We start from the raw sequence: 17,671 nt of genomic DNA, 5'->3' as shown, positions 1-17,671 counted from the left end.
AACATTGTAAAGTTTTGGAGGTGTTTGCCATTTGAACATTCTAAAGGTTTGGAGGTGTTTGCAATTTGAATGTTGTAAAGATTTGGAGGTGTTTGCAATTTGAATGTTGTAAAGATTTGGAGGTGTTTGCCATTTGAATGTTGTAAAGATTTGGAGGTGTTTGCAATTTGAATGTTGTAAAGATTTGGAGGTGTTTGCAATTTGAATGTTGTAAAGGTTTGGAGGTGTTTGCAATTTGAATGTTGTAAAGATTTGGAGGTGTTTGCCATTTGAATGTTGTAAAGATTTGGAGGTGTTTGCCATTTGAATGTTGTAAAGATTTGGAGGTGTTTGCAATTTGAATGTTGTAAAGGTTTGGAGGTGTTTGCAATTTGAATGTTGTAAAGATTTGGAGGTGTTTGCCATTTGAACATTGTAAAGTTTTGGAGGTGTTTGCCATTTGAACATTCTAAAGGTTTGGAGGTGTTTGCAATTTGAATGTTGTAAAGGTTTGGAGGTGTTTGCAAGTTGAATGTTGTAAAGATTTGGAGGTGTTTGCAATTTGAATGTTGTAAAGATTTGGAGGTGTTTGCTATTTGAACATTCGAAAGGTTTGGAGGTGTTTGCAATTTGAACATTCTAAAGGTTTGGAGGTGTTTGCAATTTGAATGTTGTCAAGGTTTGGAGGTGTTTGCAAGTTGAATGTTGTCAAGGTTTGGAGGTGTTTGCAATTTGAACATTGTAAAGGTTTGGAGGTGTTTGCAATTTGAATGTTGTAAACGTTTGGAGGTGTTTGCAATTTGAACATTGAAAAGGTTTGGAGGTGTTTGCAATTTGAACATTGAAAAGGTTTGGAGGTGTTTGCAATTTGAACATTGAAAAGGTGTGGAGGTGTTTGCAATTTGAATGTTGTAAAGGTTTGGAGGTGTTTGCAATTTGAACATTGAAAAGGTTTGGAGGTGTTTGCAATTTGAATGTTGTAAAGGTTTGGAGGTGTTTGCCATTTCAATGTTGTAAAGTTTTGTGGGTGTTTGCCATTTGAATGTTGTAAAGGTTTGGAGGTGTTTGCAATTTGAACATTGAAAAGATTTTGAGGTGTTTGCAATTTGAACATTGAAAAGGTTTGGAGGTGTTTGCAATTTGAACATTCTAAAGGTTTGGAGGTGTTTGCAATTTGAATGTTGTAAATATTTGGAGGTGTTTGCCATTTGAATGTTGTAAAGTTTTGTGGGTGTTTGCCATTTGAATGTTGTAAGGGTTTGGAGGTGTTTGCCATTGTCAGTGTTCTGAGTGTGTGTGATACTCGGGAATGGAAAGCTGTTTTCCTGAGAGTTTGTGAACTGTAAGGTTCATTCATTCATTCATTCCATGTGCTGCATGTGGCTGCTGCTTTGCATTGGCATTTTCTAGGTCCCTCACAAAAGAACGGTAATTCCACGTCATTAAATTGTATCAACAGGTGATCGAGTATGACAACTTCTGTTAAGGTTTTGTGTCCTATTCTGTTTATGGAGATTTTAATATATCAGATAACCCTAACTTATGGCCCATTTAACATCAACTTGGGTTGAGAAGCTTCTCGATCAGTCACTCTTGCTCTGTGATCATTCATTACTGAATGTTTATTTTTCTTTTATCCTGAAATCTCAGCTCATGTCGGGGCTAATGACAGAGGGCAACAAGTTCACAGTCTGACCGAGGATCAAACGGCAACAGGGAGACAAAGATCGCACATGAGTAGCAGAAAAGATAGGTTAGGGGTCACTGGGAGTAGGCGAAAGCAGAGGCGGTATGAGAGAAAGCATGAGGGGGTGAAGGGCAGCACTCCTGAAGTTCTGGAGGGAGACGTACACAGGATGTTGGTTCAACACTGCTCTCCCTTCTGGGAAGGCATCCCTGCCTCATACCATGGAAGCCAAGGCCTTCAAGATCATTGGAATCTCCTGCATTGTAGCTGAGTCAATTGGCCTATCACTTTCCCATTGCAGACAAGTCGGTGGTCTCTGTCTTCTGCTGCCTCCTTTCTAGTCTTGAACCCTCTGCTCTTTGTGTGCTTTGTCTCCTCCCCACCCTCTATCAGGTTCCTGCAGGGTACCTGCAATCCACCATCAACCTCCTTATGGTGAAACCCCCAAAATGCAGAATCACTATTTACCTCCACTCATTTATTCCATTTTTTATTTCCACCTGTGGAATCAACTTCCACATTCTCTTCAATCTCATTCTTTCCTCCAGCTCTTCAAGACAGCTGATCACGACCATCTCAGATCACACCACATCCAAAACTATGATCTTTTCTACTCCTGTGAACCTCCTCCACCCCCATGCCTATACATCCTTCCAAATATCCAATTTTCCCTTCCTAAGAGTTTGCTTCTGCATCCATCTTGTCCACCCCATACATTCTCCCCTGCCCTTATTTCCTCCCCACATCCCTCGTTTGTCCAAGTCTCTTTCTGCTTTTCCTTCAACCCTGCTGTTGGTGTTTCCCCAACTTTTTCTACTGTTCTTTTTGTTGTGTTGCATCCTGATCCATTCAGTGTTGTCGATCTTCCACACGCCTTGGATATGTATGTAAAAAAAAAAAAATGAAAGAAAACAGATGAGAAAAATAGTGATAAAGGCATGGAGGTGAGTGTTCTGCTTGGAATTAAGGAGGGTAACCACCTGTGAGATTCTCGAAGAATGTGTGTCACCTCTCCAGGCTGGGATGGGATGGAGGACTGAAAGGACTTGGGTATAAAGGCCATAAGTGATGCAATAAACCATGGGTCTTCCAACCTAACTGCGGTGGTCAACAAGGTTTCAGTCTCCTGTTGAAAGATGCCAATCACATGGAGAACATTGGACTCGATTATATCCTATCCAGACTAACAAGATCGGAAACAGCTGTGCCAGTCCAGAATCGGGACCCATTCTCCGTGAAGCTTCGGAGGAAGATCTTGTACGCTCTATCGAGCTTGAAAGGCTCCAAATGTCCTTACGTTTGCAGAGAATACTGCGTTGTCGACCATCCTCATATGCCAGTTTAGTGATGTGGTTCTATGCGTGGTGTACTGTTTGGCACAGGGTGGAATTATTAACAAACTGGTAGAGAGCATATTCCAGGGAATCAGGAGAGGTCATTGATGTAGATTTTTAGACCAAGAATAAGGTCACTCCTGAATCGCTCCCTTTTAGGAGACCAGCCTCATGAAGGATAACACTGGACAGAATGCTATCAAGAGCAACCCGTTGTTTCCGCTCTCAGAGAAAAATCTGATAACCATTTAAGGAGGGGCCCTGAATACCATGAGCAGACAGTTTGGAAAGCAAGGCTGAGTGCCAGACAGCATTGCAAGATGAATACATGTCCCCAGAAATGGCCCCGACCTCTCCTTTGGGATTTAATGCGTCCATCTATTGGCGGGTTGATATAAGCCACATGTTTATGGTAGAATAGCTCGGGCAAAGCCAAATTTTGATTAGAGATTGGAGAGTCGGAGAAGGAATAATGCTTGAGGTCTGCAACAATGATGTATTCCAACACTTTGCTTTTGATGTGGAAAGAGGGCTGAGCAGTCTGTCGTTGAGTGGATCGGACTCGGAGTCATTCTTGTGAATAGGGGTGACGTTCGCAGCTTTCCAAGATCAAGGCAGGAGACGATTTGAGAATGATCTGCAGGAGAGGTTTGGGCTGAAGTATGGTCGATGCTGCAACAACTGGCATATGTTATCTTTATATGACAATGATTAAGATATTTGAAGGATTGATCCACATGTGCCACCAAAAGCTGGCAGGTGTTAGTCCTTTTGCGTGTGATTTACAGCTCGTGTTCCACCATCTTCCCACTCGTGGATGAGTTTCCTGATGCCAGCAAAAGTAACGTTCATTTCTCCGAAACTTTTTGAAAAGGAAGGTTTTTGACTCCCCCATATTTTTGGAAGATTTTAACTTGGGATCCCAATATCATGAGCTCAGTGCTGGGAGCTGTGGAGGGGGGGGGGGGTGGGGGGTAATAAATAATTGGCCTGTGAAGGTTTCTGAGATGGTTTACGCCTCAAGGCATCTTTCAAATTCGGTCGAGCTGAGCTGGGGTTGGGTTGTCGCACCAAACTAATTGGGATAATTTCTGTGGATATGGTTATGATGATGATCGAGTGCTCCATGTAGAACAAGGATGTTAGAACACTCCTTGGGTACCGGTACGCATTGGCCAACCTTTTTGAAAACAAACATGGGATCTTTAATGTCCACAAGAGAATGTTAGACATTTGGCATGGTGTCCTCTCCAAAGGGATGGCATACTCATTGATGCAACACACTTTCGTTTCGAAGCACCAGGATGATCAATTGTAGTTGGGCGGTGCATCGAACCCAGGTTAGACAGCTGAGATGGGAGTTCGCCAAGTCCGAACAGGTCGGATATGCTTAAACGTTAAAGTCTTGCTAGCTGTTATGTCGGGCTAAATAAACACCGGTGTACCTCGAGGGAGGAGTGAACAATGAAGGAAACCACTTGGGAGCGTTTGCCAGGGAAGGAATGGTTTTTTCGAAGATGAGTGTAACTGCTCACAGCAAGTTTGTGCAAAAGAGCCACTGTGAGCGCAATATATGTCCAACAACTAATCCAAACCGGCTGGGATGTCCACCTCCCCCTCCCGCGACCTTGGTTAGAGGCCGCGCTTTGTCGCCCGGGCCTGGTGGGCACACTGGTCACAATAGACCGCATTGTGTGTCGCCCCTCTGGCTGTCTGGACTGGACACTCTCCACTCATGTGAGTGGCCCGAACACAAAGCTGTCTGTAGTGAGTACACCCTTTGGGGACTCGGTATTTCCACATCATTTGGCTGCTTGTAAACATCTTGTTCCCCTTGAAAAAGACCAGTCAATCCATAATCTGAAGCCTTGGGCATATTTAACGGTCTTCAAAGGTGTGCCGTGCAGCCTGGCATGTCACGACCTTGCCAGAAGACACCACTTCATGATATTGTTGTGGCTGATCCGATAGACACTGAAGTATGTTCGTCAGATGATGGAGAGAGCTGGCTTTCTAGTTGGCGAGTGAGGGGTGGGGGAATGCGAAGGGGTGAGGGTAATCGGGGTAAGGACAGTGGGTATCTGAATATGTGTCGTACCGTGTTTTGTTTTTGTGAGAGTACAACGTTTGGCCGACCCTTAATTTGTCTGCGAACAGCTCTTGGTGATTGATGGAGATGTCAGGGCACATGATGGCATCAAAAAAGTTCTTAGAACCAGATACTCACAGGAATCCAAGAAATGTAAACGGTTTAATTTGTTTCAAAATGTGTTAATTTGTGATTATGATGTTTTTTTTGGGGGGGGTTTGTTGGACTTTTGTGTTTCCGTCTGAGAATCTTTTGAATGTCCCTCAAATTATCGGAGTGTGTAATGTGAACTCGTTTAAGGATCGTTTCATTACCAAATTATTCACCAATTTTGAGGATCATAGAAATCCATAACGCGACACTAATAAATAAATAAATAAATATTGAAAGGTTGTAGTATTTTTCATTGTCACCACTATGGGACGTCGTGATCAGATTCCATCACGTGATCCTCATGGATTTCCACGGATGGGACTTGAGCTCGGAGACAAAGTAATGAGTTGTGTTGGACGGTGAAGGATATTCTCCGACCATTCAAAGTCCCTTCCTTATTCGTTTTGTTGAGATTAAAAGGTTTGTTCATATAAAACACAATGTGTGATGAATACAAACACCGGAATTAGCAAACCTGTGATAAAACATGATTATGCTGCTTGGCAAACAAAAAAACCCTTTGCTTCCTTGCATCCTTGCTTCCCATGGTGGTTATCACACCTTTGCTTCCCATGGAGGTTATCACACCTTTGCTTCCCATGGTGGTTATCACACCTTTGCTTCCCATGGTGGTTATCACACCTTTGCTTCCCATGGTGGTTATCACACCTTTGCTTCCCATGGTGGTTATCACACCTTTGCTTCCCATGGAGGTTATCACACCTTTGCTTCCCATGGCGGTTATCACACCTTTGCTTCCCATGGAGGTTATCACACCTTTGCTTTCCATGGAGGTTATCACACCTTTGCTTCCCATGGTGGTTATCATAACTTTGCTTCCCATGGCGGTTATCACACCTTTGCTTCCCATGGAGGTTATCACACCTTTGCTTCCCATGGAGGTTATCACACCTTTGCTTCCTATGGAGGTTATCACACCTTTGCTTCCCATGGAGGTTATCACACCTTTGCTTCCCATGGAGGTTATCACACCTTTGCTTCCCATGGTGGTTATCATACCTTTGCTTCCCATGGTGGTTATCACACCTTTGCTTCCCATGGCGGTTATCACACCTTTGCTTCCCGCAGTGTTGACCACTACTCATTTTAATAAATGCCAAGGTGAGCCAATGAAAAAAGCCAAGAATTCACAAGGTTTCAGAAAAGCGATGATAATAGAAAAGCTATCCGCCAAGAAAACTTATAGAAAACCAAGACGCCAAGGTGAACAACGAATAGCCAAGATCTTGTGAAAAAGCCAAGGAGTGGTCACACTGGCTTCCCATGGTGGTTGTCATACCTTTGCTTCCCATGGTGGTTATCATACCTTTGCTTCCCATGGTGGTTATCATACCTTTGCTTCCCATGGTGGTTATCACACCTTTGCTTCCCATGGCAGTTATCATACCTTTGCTTCCCATGGAGGTTATCATACCTTTGCTTCCCATGGAGGTTATCATACCTTTGCTTCCCATGGCAGTTATCATACCTTTGCTTCCCATGGAGGTTATCATACCTTTGCTTCCCATGGAGGTTATCATACCTTTGCTTCCCATGGCGGTTATCATACCTTTGCTTCCCATGGCAGTTATCATACCTTTGCTTCCCATGGCGGTTATCATACCTTTGCTTCCCATGGAGGTTATCATACCTTTGCTTCCCATGGCAGTTATCATACCTTTGCTTCCCATGGTAGTTATCATACCTTTGCTTCCCATGGAGGTTATCATACCTTTGCTTCCCATGGAGGTTATCATACCTTTGCTTACGATGGCGGTTATCATACCTTTGCTTCCCATGGCAGTTATCATACCTTTGCTTCCCATGGAGGTTATCATACCTTTGCTTACCATGGCGGTTATCATACCTTTGCTTACCATGGCGGTTATCATACCTTTGCTTCCCATGGCAGTTATCATACCTTTGCTTACCATGGCGGTTATCATACCTTTGCTTCCCATGGCAGTTATCATACCTTTGCTTCCCATGGCGATTGGAATACATTTGCTTCCCATGGTAGTGAGCTGAGGTTTCCTTTCCACGGCGGTGATCACAGCTTTGCTACCCACAGCGGTGATCACAGCTTTGCTTCCCACAGCGGTGATCACAGCTTTGCTACCCACGGCGGTGATTACAGCTTTGCTTCCCACAGCGGTGATCACAGCTTTGCTACCCACGGCGGTGATCACAGCTTTGCTACCCACGGCGGTGATCACACCTTTGCTTCCCACAGCGGTGATCACAGCTTTGCTACCCACGGCGGTGATCACAGCTTTGCTACCCACAGCAGTGATTACAGCTTTACTTCCCACAGCGGTGATCACAGCTTTGCTACCCATGGCGGTGATTACAGCTTTGCTACCCACGGCGGTGATCACAGCTTTGCTACCCACGGCGGTGATCACAGCTTTGCTACCCACGGCGGTGAGCACAGCTTTGCTTCCACGGCGGTGAGCACAGCTTTGCTTCCACGGCGGTGATCACAGCTTTGCTACCCACGGCGGTGATCACAGCTTTGCTACCCACGGCAGTGATCACACCTTTGCTACCCACAGCGGTGATCACAGCTTTGCTACCCACGGCGGTGAGCACAGCTTTGCTTCTACGGAGGTGATCACAGCTTTGCTACCCACGGCGGTGATCACAGCTTTGCTACCCACAACAGTGATTACAGCTTTGCTTCCCACAGCGGTGATCACAGCTTTGCTACCCACGGCGGTGATCACAGCTTTGCTACCCACGGCGGTGATCACAGCTTTGCTACCCACGGCAGTGATCACACCTTTGCTACCCACAGCGGTGATCACAGCTTTACTACCCACGGCGGTGATCACAGCTTTGCTACCCACGGCGGTGATCACGGCTTTGCTACCCATGGTGGTGATTACAGCTTTGCTACCCACGGCGGTGATCACAGCTTTGCTACCCACGGCGGTGATCACAGCTTTGCTACCCACGGCGGTAATCACAGCTTTGCTACCCACGGCGGTGAGCACAGCTTTGCTTCCACGGCGGTGAGCACAGCTTTGCTTCCCAAGGCGGTGATCGCAGCTTTGCTATCCACGGCGGTGATCACAGCTTTGCTACCCACGGCGGTGAGCACAGCTTTGCTTCCACGGCGGTGAGCACAGCTTTGCTTCCACGGCGGTGATCACAGCTTTGCTACCCACGGCGGTGATCACAGCTTTGCTACCCACAACAGTGATTACAGCTTTGCTTCCCACAGCGGTGATCACAGCTTTGCTACCCACGGCGGTGATCACAGCTTTGCTACCCACAGCGGTGATCACAGCTTTGCTACCCACGGCGGTGATCACAGCTTTGCTACCCACGGCAGTGATCACACCTTTGCTACCCACGGCGGTGATCACAGCTTTACTACCCACGGCGGTGATCACAGCTTTGCTACCCACGGCAGTGATCACACCTTTGCTACCCACGGCGGTGATCACAGCTTTGCTACCCACGGCGGTGATCACAGCTTTGCTACCCACGGCGGTGAGCACAGCTTTGCTTCCACGGCGGTGAGCACAGCTTTGCTTCCACGGCGGTGATCACAGCTTTGCTACCCACGGCGGTGATCACAGCTTTGCTACCCACGGCAGTGATCACACCTTTGCTACCCACAGCGGTGATCACAGCTTTGCTACCCACGGCGGTGAGCACAGCTTTGCTTCCACGGCGGTGATCACAGCTTTGCTACCCACGGCAGTGATCACACCTTTGCTACCCACAGCGGTGATCACAGCTTTGCTACCCACGGCGGTGAGCACAGCTTTGCTTCCACGGCGGTGATCACAGCTTTGCTACCCACGGCGGTGATCACAGCTTTGCTACCCACAACAGTGATTACAGCTTTGCTTCCCACAGCGGTGATCACAGCTTTGCTACCCACGGCGGTGATCACAGCTTTGCTACCCACGGCGGTGATCACAGCTTTGCTACCCACGGCAGTGATCACACCTTTGCTACCCACAGCGGTGATCACAGCTTTACTACCCACGGCGGTGATCACAGCTTTGCTACCCACGGCGGTGATTACAGCTTTGCTACCCACGGCGGTGATCACAGCTTTGCTACCCACAACAGTGATTACAGCTTTGCTTCCCACAGCGGTGATCACAGCTTTGCTACCCACGGCGGTGATCACAGCTTTGCTACCCACAGCGGTGATCACACCTTTGCTACCCACGGCGGTGATCACAGCTTTGCTACCCACAGCGGTGATCACAGCTTTGCTACCCACGGCGGTGATCACAGCTTTGCTACCCACGGCAGTGATCACACCTTTGCTACCCACGGCGGTGATCACAGCTTTACTACCCACGGCGGTGATCACAGCTTTGCTACCCACGGCGGTGATTACAGCTTTGCTACCCACGGCGGTGATCACGGCTTTGCTACCCACGGTGGTGATTACAGCTTTGCTACCCACGGCGGTGATCACAGCTTTGCTACCCACGGCGGTGATCACAGCTTTGCTACCCACGGCGGTGATCACAGCTTTGCTACCCACGGCGGTGAGCACAGCTTTGCTTCCACGGCGGTGAGCACAGCTTTGCTTCCCAAGGCGGTGATCGCAGCTTTGCTTCCCAAGGCGGTGATCGCAGCTTTGCTTCCCAAGGCGGTGAGCACAGCTTTGCTACCCACGGCGGTGATCACAGCTTTGCTACCCACGGCGGTGATCACAGCTTTGCTACCCACAGCAGTGATTACAGCTTTGCTACCCACGGCGGTGATCACACCTTTGCTACCCACGGCGGTGATCACACCTTTGCTACCCACAGCAGTGATTACAGCTTTGCTACCCACGGCGGTGATCACACCTTTGCTACCCACAGCAGTGATCACAGCTTTGCTACCCACAGCAGTGATTACAGCTTTGCTACCCACGGCGGTGATCACACCTTTGCTACCCACAGCAGTGATTACAGCTTTGCTACCCACGGCGGTGATCACACCTTTGCTACCCACAGCAGTGATTACAGCTTTGCTTCCCAAGGCGGTGATCGCAGCTTTGCTTCCCAAGGCGCTGATCGCAGCTTTGCTTCCCACGGTGGTGAGCACAGCTTTGCTTCCCAAGGCGCTGATCGCAGCTTTGCTTCCCACGGTGGTGATCGCAGCTTTGCTTCCCAAGGCGCTGATCGCAGCTTTGCTTCCCACGGTGGTGAGCACAGCTTTGCTTCACAAGGTGGTGATCGCAGCTTTGCTTCCCAAGGCACCCCTTTGCTTCTCATGGTGCTCAGAGTAACCAGTAACTGAAGCTTTCTGTGGGGGTTTGCGTAATCTTTGCCCCCCCCCCGCACCCCAGGCAGTTCTTAGAACATTTGCATCCCATGCTGGTTCACATAATACGTGCTTAACGTGGAGCCTAGCATAACCTTTGGTAGGTATTAGTTGATAATGTCTATCATTGCAATGATTGTTTTGGTTTTTTAGATCGCTCAGCACCCCCTCACCCCCCCCCCTTATCCTCCAAATTGTCTCCATTCCTATTCCACATGGAAATTCCCATTGTCTATGACATGTCGGGTGGACGTTTCATTTGTGCTTCACCTTCCTTCCCACCTCCCCATAATCTGCACTCAGTGTGGTTTCTCTTTCCTGGCACGAAGTTTGATTGATGAATGTATAGAACAGTGTGCCCTTTTTGCCGAAATGGTTGCTCAGCCCCGGGGTAGAGGCTTTGTAGATCCCCAGCTCGTACATCCAGCGCTTTCATGGATGTTTCTGGTACAGACTCGTTGGAAACTTTACTGTCTTATTGATGCCAACATGTCAGATAATCATGGTCATCAAACAAAGACCTCGGGAGTATAAAGGCCCAAAGATCAACGCTTAATCTCATCATTATTATCTATTTTTCCAGGTTGATATACGAGTAGATGGAGCGGTTCTAAAAAGCTCCTTTCGTGCTCTTCGGGAAGTTTGAATGCCCTAAAGCTGTTCACTGGTCCTCACCTTTACTCATCTTGTTAGAACCACAAATCGGCGAGATGGACTTGTGCTGTGTGAGGTTGAAAACGGGCTGAGCTGTCAATGTTGTGCACTGTGTGGCTCTCACCTGCAGGATGGCGCACTCCATGTGCTCCTGTGAGCCAAGGTGCGGTGCAATGGCAGTCCTTAGGCAAACCAGACCTCACCCGCACATCTTTAGGCTCTCTGTCCTTTCTCCCGGAAAAAGTGGCGTTTCCCGGAGGGAAGACCCTACCCGATGCGCAGGGTCGCTCCTGCGTGGCCCTGCCATCAGAACTCTCGGCATGCAGACAACTGGGAATCAAGCTGATGGCTTTTCCAAATCACCTGAATCAGAGCCACCTTGGGCAGGTGGAAGGCACATTGGAGCATTGGATCCGCATCCTTTCTTCTGGCTGCAGCATCAATGCATTGTTTTTGTTCTGCTCGCTCATAACTCCACCATGCCCACACCAAACGCCGCCACCTTGTCGAGAATTCTGTGCGCTCGTTGAAGATGACTGCTGGGTTGAGGACCTGAGGGAGCTCGTAAACTGCCGGAACCTGCCATCGCGGGATCACGGAGCGTGTGTCATGCCTCTCTCAATGCACGGTGCTGTTGCCTGCCGTGAAGGTAAAGCTAGAAGGATGTTACCAGGCTGTGCGTGTTCTCATGTGGGGTAATGACTCCCGGTCAATTTGGTGTATTCTCCGAGGTCATCTTGTATTCGGCCCTTTGACAACTTTCATTTATATATTGATCATTCATTCATCAGCTGTTAATTAATTTAATCAATCGTGTTTCATTGAAGCCTCCCTTGGTTTTTGGTGCTTTATTATGCCATCAAAATTCTGAATGAGGTATGCCGGCAGACCTCATGGTGGACCATTGAGATGAATTGAGGTCTTACCATCGCACCCACATAATATGTTTTGCTTTTAACAACCACAAAACAAACTCGGTTATCCCCAGGCAAGCTGGATAGTCAGCTCAACGCACCCACCGAAAAGTTTGCAAAATTATTTCTGAAACGTTGCAACAATAGATTGTAATTGAGTAATGAGTATGTTTGACCATTAATCCCTTTATTTCCATGTTTACCCTGGTTCTTAATCCCAGACCAAGACTGGTTTCCCCTGAGTTGTGCAACCAAATAAACACCTCTTGTGAGCAGATGGTGTGCTCATTAGCTGGTGAGACCTTTTTACCTGTATACAATTGAGAGATGTGACAGCTGCTGTGAGTGTAAATATCAAATGGAGTTATACATTGTTCATATGACACTTTTAAAACCACACAACGCCTGGTGTTGGCTCGGTGGTTAGGGTGGCTGGCTTGGGATCTTAGGGTCCTGCGTTTGAGCCCCGTCGGTTGCTGAATTTACACCAGGTGGGGTTGACTCAGCCTGTCATCCTTCGGAGGTCGGTGAAATGGGCACAAGTCTTCTGGTAATAGGGGCATAACATCAGTGGTACCCCCATACTCGGTAGCAGTGGAAATGCACCGTTGTTCATAGCCAGTTGAAAGCATGAAATCAAACCACCACAATATGTGGAAGTATAATAAATAAATAAATAAATAAATAAATAAATAAATAAATAAACAACCCAGATTTCATACAACTTTTAAATGTGGATGTACCATTTATCCCAAGATTAATAGTCACCTGCTATCGTTACCGTGCAAATGAAGCAAAAAGGGGGTTTAAGAAATTGGTTCATGTCTGTCTATGATCTCGAGGAACGACGTATTTAAATTGAATGATGTATTTTGAACACAAATTGGAACATGAATCTGAAAACAAACCGAGCCGTTTTACAGTATTTTGTCTTTGAATTTGTCCTGATCACACGTGCGCAGAGAGAAGCAAGATAAATTTTTTTTTCCTCTCTCTACCTATCTTGCAGTCAAACAAAATAGAAACATTTTCAGTTTCTTGTTTGGAATGATTTTCAAAGGACATCATAAGGGACACAAACAACAGGCACGAAGAACTAATGTAACGTGTTTAAATAAGGAGGTGTAATTGACACTGCGTCAACAGCGGTAAAAAAATAATTTATTTCAACGACTTTTACCAATTTTAATTTTATTTTAATTGAATTATATACTTGAACACTGCAGAACACAAATCACCTTCTTAATACTTCCAAGAACCTCCAGTTTTGCAGTACTTGAACATGGTAGGTAGGTTGGTGTTTAAGGGTGGTGTATAAGACTGCTTCAATAGCATGTTATCGAAGTTAAAGTTCTGGAATTTTTCCTAACGATCTTTTAAATCATTCTTTTATTTAAATTGCAGTATATACTTGAACATTGCATGGGGTAATGTGTTCTATATACTCTCTAGTTGCTTTCAGTAAAAGCCAGTGATTTAAGTACATCAATGGAACAGGTATCTACCAGTACACCCACCAAACAGGTGTCCACCGGTGCACTCACTGAACAGGTAAACATGACTGTCTGTTTTGCCAAGTTACATAAGCGGTTCTACCTTACCTTTGTAAAAATAACTTGAGTCACTGCAGACTGGGTCCATGTTACAATTTGAGTTCCCTTAAAGGAACTTCAACAGAGGACGAGGCCACTAGACCCATCAAAGCCTACACTATGAATATCAATCTATGCTTGTTTGTCTGTACTCTCTCCTTTTCAAATGCTCAGTGTGATATTAAGCAAGGAAGCATCACATACCATTTTTAAGGCTTTGGTGGGAACTTCGCTGGGGTCTTTGAATCACTAACCTCCCAGACTCAGAGCGGAGGCTCTAACCATTACACCACCGAATGTGGTTACCCAAGGCCAATTCTTCACGTAGAGCGCACGCGAGAACCACTACGCTATGGAGCCATGTGTTGTTGTTTTTTTAATTTAAGCTTTATCTCCTTTAGATGGAATCAACCCGATCATTAGTATCCTCAACAACAAAAATGAATCAATAAATAAACAGGGATTTCCCTCTTTGCTGTGGATCATGTGTCCTCAAGTGTCGGCTTATCGGACAAATGCAGCTCCTCAGACTGCAGGACAAACTGCTACTGTGCTGGTTTAATGGGGGGTTTTGCTGATGTTGGCATCACAAACTTTTAAATTTCTGAGTTTAGAATAGTGGGAAGATGAAGTGAGCAAGACAAGTGAGTTTAGAAGAAATCTATCATAAAACGATAAACATTTGAAAAGAGCATGAGAACTAGAAAGAGCACTCAGAGATTGCAGACCCTCACCAGGACAGGACTTGTTTTGTGTGTTGTATTTTGTACGGCAAACAAATGGAAGGATTTACTGAATGAAAGGTCATTGATTGCAAACGAAAGGGCTAAAATAAAATGCTCTACAGGACAAATTTCTGGAAAGGTGTAAATGTGTAAAGGGTCTTAAATGGCAAAATAATGGTCAAAAGGTCAAATGGGGTCTGAAAGGTGTGAAGGTGAAAATGTCTAAAGGGGTTTAAGGAGCTTAAGGGGTGTAACGATCTGAAGGGTGTAAAGGGGTATAAATTGTCTAGAAACAGTCTTAAAAAGTCTAAGGGGTCTCAAGGGTGAAATTTAAGGTCTCAAGGGTCTGAATTATGCCTGGTGTTGGCATAATGGTTATGGTGGGGGACTTGGGATCCGAGGATCCTGAGTTCAAATCTCCCTCGGCTGTTGAATTAACACCAGGTGGGGTTGACTCTGCCTGTCATCCTTCCGAGGTTGGCAAAATGAGTGCCAGCAAGCTGGTATCCTGTGTCGGAGTGGCGACCCACCCAGGATTGTACCCAACAGCCAAGGAGACTGCTTAGGCAGCACCAACGCTCTGTACAGAGTATGGTCCCGATGGATGGATGGTCTGAATTGTCTAAAGAGGTCTAAAGCATCTTAAAACATCGAAAAAAGGTCTAAAAGTAAAAGGGGCATAAAAAGGGTGTAAAAGTCTGGACGGGTCTATCGCGGTCTAAAGGGGGTAAATATCTGAAGGGTGTAAAGATCTGAAGGGTGTAAAGGGGTCCAAAAAGTCTTATTAGGGTCTGAAGGGGGAAAGAGTTTTAACGGTCTAAAAGGTACCTTCCAATAGTACGTAATTAATATGTTATGTTTGTGGGGTAGATGGAGGAATTTCATAGCAAAGGTAGGATTGTATATAATATGAGAAGCTTGGTCTGTGGACAAGCAGGAGACATCTCGATGTAATTTAAGTTGGGAAAACTGTCAGCTTAAGTTGTTATGTGTCACCGCACGGGGGAGGGGGAAGGGTGCTGTGTTAATGAGGTAGGGATTAAGGCGAATTTTTCCCAGTGTGTGATTGCCCCCCTGTGACCTTTTCCTATATTTTTGTATTTCCAAAACCGGAAATAAAATAACCACGTTTTCAACAATAACATCAACGACAGAGCCGAACATTTCTGAGCAGGCAGAAGCCCCGCCTTCTCTGCTTCTTTTTTTACTTCTTTTTGTTTTTCTACTTCTACTTCTTTTTGACTTCACATTTTACTTTTACTTTTACTTCCCTACCTCACGTTTTTATGGTCATGTTTTGAATTATTTCCACAATAAACCTTTGATTTATGTTCATTAAACCCTTACTTATTAAAGTTGCTTGTGTCTGTCTATTTGTCGTGGGTTCGAGTATAAACCCGTGTGCCTCCGTCTGCTTCTCGTCCTTGCCTCCATCCATCAGGCATGCTCCCTAATCTCCAAGGATCAGTTGTTCACCTCCAAGGTAGAACCGTTCGGCGATCCGTCCAGGTTGGTCTAAACCAGTGTGGACACGACAATATGGAGTCACGGTCCAATAATACATAATTAATAGTGACTCTACTCACGGTCTAACTCATGGTCAAACAGTACGTAATTAATAGACATACTCACATTTCCATAGAATGTAATTAATAGTTTTACTCATGTACCAATGAGATGTAATTAGTTCTAGATATAGTACTCACATTTCATAAGGATGTAATTAATGGACATTCTCATGTTCCAATCACACGTAATTAATGTATGTACCTCATGTACTGTACTCACGTTCTAATAGTATGTAATTAATAGACGTGCTCATGGACCATTATTCCCATTACCATTATTAACATTATCATTCTTATCATTATTATTATCATTATGTGCAATTATCATTATCATTCTGTACCATCGTCATTATTATTATCATTATAATGATGTACCATTGTCATTATTATTATCGTTATAATGATGTACCATTATCATTATTATTATCACTCTGTATCATTGACCATTATTATTATCATTATAATGATGTACCATTGTCATTATTATTATCGTTATAATGATGTACCATTATCATGATCGTTATTGTTTTGTATCATTACCACAACGTGGGGTGCCACCAAAACTGATCAATCTGATCTCTGAACTACACTCTAAACTCTGGCACCTTAGAGTGACTTACTTCTCTGACTTATTTCCAGTTGTTACTGGAGTTCGTCGGGGGTATGGACTGGCCCCCATACTTTTTAGTGCTTGTATGGACTGGATTCTGGGGAGGATGTCGGCGAGATCAAGCTGCGGTGCATCGTTTGGGAATGCCTGGGTCTCTGACCTTGATTTCGCAGATGATGCAGTCATCATTTCGGAGACTCCAGATATCCTTTTGGGGGCCCTCGAGGTGCTGAATGAGGAGTCGGAGCCGCTGAAATTATGGGTTTCCTGGGTCAAAACTAAGATCCAGGCTTTCATTGACATCTGGGATGCTGCTGTCCTGTCTGTACCTGTTTGTGGTGAGGATGTTGAGGTCGTGGAGAGATTCACTTACCTTGGCAGTGATATTCATGTCTCGATTGGTTGTGAGCCGAGGTCAATAGACGTCTGGGTCAAGCCTGGGGAGTCATGGATTCACTGGATCATGGGGTGTGGTGCTGCCGGTGCCTGTGCGGGAAGACGAAAGTCTGAGTCTTCATGTCCTTGGTGCTTCCAGTCTTGCTCTACGGATGTGAGACTTGGACTCTGACCAGGGATCTGAGACAGTGACTTAATTTCCTTCATTCCAGGTCTCTTCGGAGAATCCTTGGCTATCACTGGTCGGACTTTTTGTCCAACGAGCGGTTGCTGAGAGAGACTCGGATGAGATTTGTTACCTGCATAGTCCGTGAGCGTCAGCTGTGGCTGTATGGACATGTGGCTCGTTTTCCTGACGCTGATCCTGCTCACCAGATTCTCTCAGTGAGGGAGCCTCGTGAGTGGAGGAGGCCAATAGGCTGACCACGTGCCTCGTGGTTGCAGCAGGTTGATCGGAATCTCAAGGGGATGGGGATGGGCTTGACAGAGGCCCCTGAAGTACCGGTAGAAAGTGGACGCAGCGACGCGCTGCTCCGGCGCATGCTCCCATACCTGACCTGACCTTCATCACCATACGTCATTGATGGGGGAACTCAGTACAAAATTTATTTGTAATCGTTTTACACTGAAGTGATTGACAGCTTCTGTGCTTCGCCATTTTTCCAGAGAGATTAGACTGCACAT

At 45.8% G+C, this 17,671-nt stretch overlaps 1 protein-coding gene across 8 annotated transcripts in view; it reads left to right on the top strand.

Annotated features, from left to right (window-relative positions):
* Positions 1-17,671, top strand: part of LOC147030213 (uncharacterized) — a 296,012-nt gene that overhangs the window by 113,019 nt on the left and 165,322 nt on the right. For 5 of the 8 annotated variants that reach the window (XM_085874044.1, XM_085874042.1, XM_085874041.1 and 2 more), the window contains exon 2: positions 11,313-11,831. The exons of the other annotated variants lie outside the window; for them this stretch is intronic. In XM_085874044.1, the coding sequence (XP_085730170.1) occupies positions 11,313-11,831 (519 nt within the window). The remainder of the gene's footprint in view (positions 1-11,312; positions 11,832-17,671) is intronic. 8 annotated transcript variants of the gene reach the window in all.

The sequence above is a fragment of the Eptatretus burgeri genome, chromosome 3 (genome assembly GCF_056783735.1).
Source record: "Eptatretus burgeri isolate ZD-2024b chromosome 3, Ebu_testis_v1, whole genome shotgun sequence".
NCBI classification, from domain to species: Eukaryota; Metazoa; Chordata; class Myxini; order Myxiniformes; family Myxinidae; genus Eptatretus; species Eptatretus burgeri.
The sequence above is the reverse complement of the archived record's forward strand: the minus strand, read 5'-3'. Positions and strand labels throughout refer to the sequence as shown.